This window comes from Montipora capricornis, chromosome 13 (genome assembly GCF_036669925.1).
Source record: "Montipora capricornis isolate CH-2021 chromosome 13, ASM3666992v2, whole genome shotgun sequence".
NCBI classification, from domain to species: Eukaryota; Metazoa; Cnidaria; class Anthozoa; order Scleractinia; family Acroporidae; genus Montipora; species Montipora capricornis.
Genome location: NC_090895.1, coordinates 23314880 through 23324879, shown reverse-complemented (window position 1 = coordinate 23324879; position 10000 = coordinate 23314880). Strand labels below are relative to the sequence as shown.

Genomic DNA, 10000 nt, shown 5'->3' with positions numbered 1-10000 from the left:
ATTATTATTATTATTATTATTGTTGTTATTATTGTTATTATTATTACTATTATTATTTGTTTATTTATTTATTTATTATTATTTTTTTTAAACAAGGGGACATCCAATGGAATTTCAACCCTCCAGCGGCTTCAACTATGGGAGGAGTTTGGAACGTGTTTTTCCGTCTGTACGTTAGGTTCTCATACGCTTGATTAAGGAGCAACCATTTTCAGGAGAGGGCTTTCGAACCCTCATGGCCGAGTTAGAAAATATCTTGAATGGTCCTCCTCTTACTTCAAGCACTGATAATCCAACAGATTTTGAGGCTTTGACTAAGGACGACTTGTATTGTAGACGCCAATGGAGACAGGTCCAATATTTAGCAAGCGTATTTTGGAAAAGATGGCTTCTGAATTACCTGCCTACCCTTCAGAAGCGTCAAAACTGGATTGAACCCTTGCGCAATTTTGCCATTGGAGACTTGGTGTTGGTCAAGGATGAGGAAGGAAGAGATGATTTAGTTGTTCTCTCTACAATTTTTTTTTCTTTTTAATGGTACTTTATTTTATATCAGTTTTATCCCATTTTAGTCTTAATGTTCTTTAGGTATTTTGTATCTAGTTTTACTTTAAGTAGTCTTTTCTCGCTCAAACTAGCATCAGTGTGCTATATATTGTCAGTGAGTTTAAATAAAGATTCTATTCTATATTCTATATTCTATTATTCTTTAATTACTTAACTTCGTAATAGCCTCAAGATATAAAAGTAAACTCTGTAGACATAGTTTTATTCCCCTCAGAGTTCTGTATGCGTCGTTTCTATGTGCTGTGACCGTTTACCTTCTGTGAACTTTATTTTTTATTCGCCACAGTTATGTAAGTATATTGGTCTTGCTCGTTTGTACATTTTCATTGCTATTAGGTCGCGTGTACTGCATTTCACTCACAACTTTGTTATTTCTGTTTCTTTTCAGATTAATCGCACAAACTTACGTACCGGTACTTATTTAAGTCATTTAATGCGGAATAAAGTACTTTACAGTGGTGAATTCAACATGTGGCGGAAGATTGTTGTTCTTGTTTTTGGGGTGGTCTTTTACACTTGACTAAATATTCTTTGCTATTTTGATCAATGTTTTTCTACCAAAGATTGAACAACTGTAATTGTATGACTCTTCTAACTTAAACGAAAGACTTTAGCGAATTTTGGCTTAAAGAACTGACGCTAAAATATATTTGCTGAGTGCACTCTTTTCGAGCAAACATTACGCTTTTGGGTAAGCTTGTGAATATCGTCTTTACTCAAGGATCCATAAAGAAGTGCTTCAAATCTCAAGAAGTGTTACTTTAAATCAGGAATATGTCATTGATACACTCACACTTTGGCCCACTGACTAACTTTGAGCTAAGATAAATGACTGATCCTTTCCTTGGTAAATCTCAACCAAGAGGAAGAAGGAAAATCATATGATAATTCTGGCTTTCATTGTCTTGAAGCATCGTGAAATAAGCTAGTCTTCAATATGTACTGAACAACGTGATTGCATTTCTGTCTATTATCTTTACGTTCTTACCTGCCTTTAGAAGAAAGATTAGAGTGAAAAGGACTTGGCTGTCAATAAAGATGCCGTGTTTCCTCATGGTCCCAAGCTATTTTCCAACTAAGCACTTAAGAGTGTTGCCATTCAGATATTTAAGTTAAATATGACTTTGAAAGAGGTCAAGCAGTGAGATATTTCAGTCCTGCAGTGAGATCTGTGTAACGCCAGACGATTTTCCGCGCCAATAGGGGCCGCTTCATAGATGAATGGGTTCATTCCTTCTTAAAGAGGGTTTTTTTTTTCCCTTTCATCAAGTTTGCTTTGGACGTATTTGTACCGGAAGGTTCTTTCATTATTCATCTCCTCCGCTGTGATGTCCGGGTTTCTTCCTGGACCCTTCATTATTCTATTGGTGAACGTGAAGACACGAGCCAGTTACTCTAATTAGTTTGTTGACGCTGCTTGATCCATCGAGCTGGACAACGTTGGAGAGGCACGGAGAAGCTTGAACGATCACAGCACGTGCGCTTGAACATTCCATTCCAGTGCGTTGTCTTCCCACGTTTCTTTAACGGCCTCACCTCGAAGGGCGATGTCGTCTTTTGCAGTGCTAGTGGCTAGTAAGCAAGGCCACTGATACTCTATTTCCGTCAAAAAGGATGGCCCCTTCCACCACAAATTTCAGACGTCGTGGCCCCTCGTGATGGACAGCGAAATCGAACAACGGATGAAAGTTGCAAATTAAAGCCAAAAAGTCGAAACCGCTTCCCACGCCACAACTGCTTTCAGCGGAGTTGCGCTACATCGTTGTCTTCTGCTGCACTTCCAGCCGCTCTCTCTGGCGTTGGAATTGTTGCCGGTGCCTCACTCGCTGGCGTTGCAGGCTTTTGTGGTCTTGCTGGCCTTGCTTCAACTGCCGTGAGCAAAAAAAAAAAAAAAAAAAAAAAATGGAAAGAAATTGGTCAAACACGAAAAAATTTTGGTTTTTGCCAAACGTAATTGGGTAAATACTCTTGTGTCAAAAGCTCTTGTTGACAACAATGTCACAGACCAAGAATTAGTCTTGTGCTTTGCAAAAAAAAAGATTCTGTTTACACGGCAGATGCAAAAAAGAGGCATATAATGTTTCACAAATTGACATTGAAGTGCTTAAAGAGAAAAATTGAAAAGAAAAAAAAAGAGAGAAAAGTTTAAGACAAGTTAATTTTGCGATTGAAAGGTCCGCATTGACAGGACTTGAAAACGGCTGATTGATCGAGAGGTCATGACGAAAAACTTGCCCCTCTCATCAAATGCGCATGCGTGCAGTTCAGAATTCATTATTATGAATGGCGTACAAGGTTGCGGTTGTGTTTCTACGGAATGCATAAACATTTACGAGAAATTCTTCCATACCGGTACATGCGCCTGAGTCAAAATTTATCATGTTGCTGATCCTGATGGTTAGAACACAGTTTTGGGCTATTTAAGGAACAGATGAATATAAGGGCAACACATATTCTGTCTAAACAGCCAAGAAGATTCAATATTGACAATAACATTCACATAGTTGCGATTGTTGGTCGTGACCTTTTAATATTTGAGTGGTTTTTAGAAAAGCCAGTTGTCTTGAAGACCACAGAAGTCTTTTCCATAATAAAGGAATGGATTGGTCGCATTTGCCTTTGGCGGTGCTTCAAGCTGCACAATGGTTTATAAACGAGTTCATGCTCTTGAGTGCATCATGGGTAATCAGGGCAAGATGGAGAGAAATTCAAAGGTTTTGTGGAAGTTCAAAACGATGAAAAGTATTCATGATATTTTTATTTTTATTTTTTTATCTCCAAAACAGAAGATATGCGCTCAGAGGTGCGGTAGAATAAAGTTCGAGAGAATGACTATTCTAATTAACAATGATTTAGAAAACTAACATTATAAACATAGTTTAGACAATGTATAACAAAACCGCGTTCTAAGCCATTTTCAATATTACCAACAATCATATCTTAATATTGTCTGCTGCTGATGATAACAAGAAGGTTTGCATTCCAGACTAGACAGCAATTTATCTACTTAAAATATACCGCTTATAAACAGATTTGGAGGTCCACTAATTGTCTTAAGCCGCGGCTTAAGTTAGACTTTGTTTAAATAACTGTCCCTAAGAGTCCAGAGTCATTAATTTGCATGAGTTAGACAAAGACCTTAGCGCGAATTGAGTCTGATTGTACATTTAAACACGGTCGTAATTGTTTAATGAGTAACATCTCATTAACGAGACAATCAAACTTGTTCTGGCATTTTTTTTCACATTTAAACAACACATTAAAAAAATTGGAAAAGCTGGCCCTTGGATGAAACCATTAAGATTCTCGCGGACAGAGTCTTTAGTAACAACTGGTTTAATTCGAAATAGGATTTGAATATTTCGAAGCAGGACCTTATCGATCTTTTGGGTGTGGCTACCAAGGGCCAGCTTTTCCAATTTAATGGCTTCCTCTACGAACAGATCGACGGTGTAGCGATGGGGTCCCCTCTTGGGCCCTTGCTAGCCAACGTATCCATGTCGTCTATTGAAGAGAAATTAGATGTTGAGGGCAAGCTGCCACCTTATTATCGTCGATATGTTGACGACACACTCACTGTGATTCCTGATTTGCCTACAGCAAGGGACTTCCTCAACACCCTCAACCACGCCTACACCGCCATCAAGTTCACTATGGAGGTCGAAAATGGGGGAATGCTCCCCTTCCTCGGTATTAAACTCTTAAACCGAGCACCCCGTATTGAAACTAAAGTATTTTCGTGAAGCCAACAAACAGTGGTCTGCTCCTCCATTACCACAGTCATGTCGATAATAGGTACAAGCGCGGCCTGTTGACAACTATGCTCAATCGCGCATATCGTCTGTCTTCGTCATGGTCCTACTTCACTGAGGAGTGCGAGCGAGTGAAGTCTGTTTTCTCTAAAACTGAAGTATCCCAAGCACCTTGTGGACTCCATTGTTAAAAACTTTCTAAACTTAAGGGTCGCTGACCAGTCTCCATTGCAATCAAAATCTACGACAGAAAACACTCGGGTCGTCATAACCTTTAAAGACCAGGAGTCTGCTAATATTGTGAAGACACAGTTAAAAGATCTTAAAGTGAAGCTCCAGACTATTGTCCAACCAGTGTTTACGAGCCGCAAGATTGCCCAGGAGTTCCCGACAAGCGAATTAAAGCCTCAGCTAATTGATCAACAATGCGTTGTGCATAACTTCAAGTGTGACCAGTGCGATGCTGGTTATGTCGGATACACCCGTGGCCATCTGTTCGTACGCGTTGATGGACATAGAAGCAAGACCTCGTCAGTGCGCAAACACTATGATAATAGACACGCAGGCAGGATACCGGATGACCTTCACAATTGTTTTAACGTATTGAAAAAATGATTGTCTCGTTAATGAGATGTTACTCATTAAACAATTACGACCGTGTTTAAATGTACAATCACACTCAATTCGCGCCAAGGTCTTTGTCTAACTCATGCAAATTAATGACTCTGGACTCTTAGTTTCTCGGTTAGCATTAGATTCCATCCCTCAAACCCACATTTCCCGTCTCATTTAACTTACACGACGTACAATCTGCTTCAGACTTCAAATCTACTTCAAAGAAACAAACATTTCAATGTGCAGAGAACATTCAGATTAGGCGAGCCAAAGAGTTGAACCCCGGGCCGGATCGATGGGTTCCCTTGCATATTCCAATATCCACTAGACTAACGAGACAAGCTCCTGGAATATCGAATTTTTTGGAGTATTGACATAGTAGTACCCAGCAAAACAAGTAAAAGCTAACCGTCTTCAAAGTGGTTTTTAGACCTAAATACTGTAGATCAGCGCGGCTTTGCTTAGAAACGATATTTCTTGTTGAACTAAAGCTCGAATTCTGCCTGTTTTCATTCTTTTTACAGCGGTAAGCTTGTCATATTAAGAAAGGATATTACGTCGTGTAATTGCAAGGAAATGTGCCAGGGTGGTTTTGGTGGATGGAATCTAATGCTAACCTAGTTTCTCTTGAGATCGCATATTTAATTTAGTTTCCCTTGACAATGGCGCCAATATGTCGCCGAAACGTCGGACGCTTTTATCGCTAGTTTTTGCCAGAATGACTATTGTAGGAATTATTTTTGTTAAACAGAGTTTCTGCCATACATAACAGACATGGGAGGCAAAATTGTAGCGAAGAACGTTTCCAAGGGGAACGAGAAAGGGCTAGAATAAACATGCAGGAAAACGCAACGCCAAAGAGAATTTCAGAGGCGGAAGGAACTGCAGCAAAACGACAACTTCTTTACAGAAGATAAGTAAGCGTCATGTCACATCAGTTAAAAAAAGAAAAGCGCGATGAGCCTAGCCTCCATTCTAGACCATCAGCACTGCACCGATAAGGCCCTGAAGGCCGAAACAGTACTGCCTGACAGACCAATTGAACATAAGTTCTTGGGGGCTATTGTGGGTTCATATTGATTAAATGCTAACCTGGGATGATCAGATCAAGCATTTCTCATGTTAAGTCTTTAATAGCTTGCAAATGATGTATTTAGTTCAGAAAATTAACTGACAATCAAACAATTTACTATTCAATTGTACAACCCTACTTTGATTATTGTGATATTGTATGGAGTGACTGCTCCAAAACACGCGCTGACAAATTGCAAAAGTTACAAAATAAAGGGCTGCTTATTCTATTAGATCATCATATGTACTAAATCCTCTAGAGTGGTCTAACTTGAAGAAAGAGAAGAAGTCTCTTGTTAAGAACAAGCTTATTGGTAGGTCTATCCAACACTAATCCATTAGAGGACTGGATGGTTATTTTTCACTTAACCTTACAAATCTTGATGTACAGTGAGGACTTTAGCCATGTGCCACTTGTTTCTGCAAATATTGTTATACTTCCAAAGGGTCTTGAGAACTGGAGATGAGAAACAACTTGAAAAAATAAAACAATAAGTGCGAGGATAACTTCCACCTTGCGTACATTACCCCCACTTCAAATAGATATTTCTAATTCAATAATATACATGAAAAAATTACTCGATTCTGATTGGCTGAGAGCAGTGCAGTTTTCAGTTAACACAGCGCAGAACAGAGGTAATTCAGTGCAAAAAGAGGTAACAAACCAAGCATTCTCATTGACTAATAAACAATAGGGTTTGGTCAGAACTAATCAAATCTTTTGTTTTCAAATCAAGCGCACACCCTGGATGGCGCAATTATGGCGCAATTTTTCCCTGATTGCGTGATACGCGTGCGTTTCTTCTGCTTAACCACCTCGATTTTTTTCATATGTATTATTAATAAGTAATCATAAGATTTTTCTCGTGCAGTTTGAAATATATAAGCACTTGCAATTTTTTTTAAAGAATCAAATTGCACTCAAAATCATGTGATTACCTATACCAATAGAATTCCATTGAAACAAATCAAACTTTCAAATATTTTTTTTCTTTTTTTTACAGTAAAAGTAAATTTCATCATCATAACAAACGACTTTGGATTTTCTACATGGGAATTCACAGCACAAGTTACACAGACATCCTACCACCCCACCCCAATTCAATTTCACACAGCAACGCGCTGTGTAAAGGCGTTATCGGAACAGACACATGACCACGAATTGAACTAACTTTTCCAGCCAAAAAAAAGTACAGAAAAGTAAGAGATTTGTTTTCCCGATGTAAGAAAGAATATTCGAGGTATAGTAAATTTTCACTCGACCGTTTTAGAATGATTGGGTGTGCCCTAAAAGAACCAGCAACTATTTTCTTTTCAGCCATTGGAACAGGGAAAACTACCTTTATGCTCTGATTTCAGCTGTAAGCTCTGAATTGTTGTGTTGATAGCTATTCTTTATTATAACATATACACACTCTTTGGCGAAAGCAACGACAACTTAGCTTTAAACGCCTTACTAAGGTCATTCCAAGGCGAAAAAAAAATTCTGTTCTCTACTTTTATCTTCAAAATTCGTTTGGCTCGAAAAATTGCCAAATGGAAAGAAGGCGAGTGGAAAGTGGAAAGAAGGCGGTGATGATTCAAAATGCACTGAACTCCGAAAAGGGTTACACGCCTAAAAGTAGAGGATTTACACGCCTTTGTCCTAACCTGTGACTGTGAGTCATTGAGTGTATTTCAGGTGTCTTTCTGTGTAACTAATCGTTAGTGTTGCTCATTGTCCATCGTGTTCATACCCAGTATTTACGCTGGCATATCCATTTCCGCCACCCTTCTTTCCCATTGTTACATCTCTCTTGAACAACCATTGTTGAGTGCTCCAAGGAAAGACTAAAGAAGAAGCATCAAAGAATAAGACTATGAAACAAACCTAATAAAACGTGTAGCAAAAGCAAAGAAAGACAAGACCCATTATTTTTGGAGACAAAGGGCAATGAAACTAGTCCAGATTACATAAGATCAACCACTCCCACCAAGAAAGCCTAACCTTATGGGTCCTCCCTTTGAGAATATTTACCTAAAAGTGGAAACAACGGTATCTGTCAACAAAAGTTATACCCAGTGGTCGAGAGGTAAGGAGCATTTTGCCTGCGAACAACCTCTTCTCTTTGGTAAAGTTTGACAAATTGTGCAATGTCAAAATCCAAGTAATTATGGCGTCCCTTAGCTAAACTGCAGAATAATTATCCGGCCACTTATTTACATATGAATGTGTGTATTATTATGTGCCTTGTTCTTTAAGAACCGAGGCGCACCCGAGGGAAACAATGAGATTCGAGCGAAACAAAATGAAGTGTTTCCTGAGGGACCAGTCATTAAGTGATTTGTTATATAGCACAAAAAGAAAAACCTGCAACGGCAACAAAAACGCGGTCGTCAGTCAACATTCGCGGGTAGCAGTGCACTGTTACCCTCTGACGTCATAGATTTTGCTCTGTTGCCCGCTCGGAGACTTTTAGCGGGAAACAGTTTTTCTGTTAGATATCATGTGACCTCGACGTAACCAATGAGAGCGTGCACTGCTGGGGGAAAAATTCAGCTATATAACAACAACAGTTATTCCCATCTCTTAACTTTAAACACAACACCATTTACGAGGAAATTGAAGCAAAGATCTCAGAACAACCCAACAGTGAGCTTGTTCGCAGGATCATATGACAAGGTTCGAGGGGGTTTTTCGAAAAAGGCGAGTGCCACTGTGTCAGATGCAAATGCAATGCTAAGTTGCTCCTTTCAATTCATTCACGCCTAATTTCTAAATGGCGGCAATTTTAGAATATTTTTTGTTTTTGTTTTGGTTTAACCTGAAATTAAAAACGCGGTACCGAGGGAGACATTGAGTGAAAAATATAAAAAATGGTATAAGAAACGTGGCCATTTGCATTGGAAAAAAGCAGTATGAGAAATTTGGCATGTAGGCGTCCTGAGAATTATCACGCATGCAAAATTCCTTATCATGTTGTATCATAAGTTCAAGAAATGGGCTGCCGCCGTGGTGAGAGCACTCGCCTCCACTAATGTGGCCCGGGTTCGTTTCCCAGACTCGGTGTCATATGTGGGTTGAGTTTTCTGGTTCTCTACTCTGCTCCGAGAGATTTTATCGGGGACTCCGGTTTTCCCCTCTCTATAAAAACCAATATTTGATTTGATTTGAGCTAATTGCATTAGTGTCCCCAATTAGTGCTCTTGTGCTAAAACCATTGACACTTAAATAAAGTTATTATTATTATTATTATTATTATTATTATTATTAGTGTACATCTTTTTTGGTTGAGCTGCTGGCAACTGCTTCATGACGCTTGCCGAGCCAGTACCATTTTGGAGGGATCCTTGGTCAGTAGCATTCTTTTTCTGTAATCTTCAAGCAACGATGGCTATGAGAAGACCACCACCACCACTGCTACAATGATCAAGGAAATCAGAGCACCTGCAGTTGCAAAACAGCAAGCAAGAACAATAACAGATAACAGAAGTTAATATTTAATAGAATATTACAGTGCATAAACTCTCCACAGTTTGAAAACAGGCCACCTAACATTACTCAGAAAATTTGTTAGACTCTGACAGGATCAGAACCCATAAAGGCCTATAGAAGCTTTGAATTCATTAACCTTCTTATTCCCACGATCGAAACGTTGATTGTCCCAAATAGTGCCATAGAGTTCTTTATTAGGTAGTCATGGGGATTTGGTGTTATATCAAGATCACAGCTTGTAAGCTAATAAGAATCATCATTTCAATATATCTGTCTAAGAGACATTTCATACAAATTGTGAAGTGAATTTACATGGTTTCAGTCCTGGCACTAAAGGGTTTTAATACCTCACGGACTCTCAGAAAAGCAAGCTACTGGGTTCATATTATAGTTATTCTAGTTCAATGAGAAAAAGACTTCCACGTTGCAAATGCTGGTTTCGTGAATTGCGGTACAGTTTAGGATAGCGATGTGCGGTAATACGCTATGTCATATTAAAAGGTGAAAAAAGGCACGAGCC

The 10000-nt window shown here is 39.0% G+C and overlaps 1 protein-coding gene across 1 annotated transcript in view; it reads right to left on the bottom strand.

The window, feature by feature from the left end:
* Positions 1–5903: 5903 nt before the first annotated feature.
* LOC138030087 (hemicentin-1-like) overlaps positions 5904–10000 on the bottom strand; it is a 35982-nt gene continuing 31885 nt past the window's right edge. The window contains exons 18-19 of the mRNA XM_068877946.1: positions 9320–9432; positions 5904–7835 (exon numbers count right to left, since the gene is read on the bottom strand). Coding sequence (XP_068734047.1) covers positions 9366–9432 — 67 coding nt within the window. The 3' untranslated portion in view covers positions 5904–7835; positions 9320–9365. The remainder of the gene's footprint in view (positions 7836–9319; positions 9433–10000) is intronic.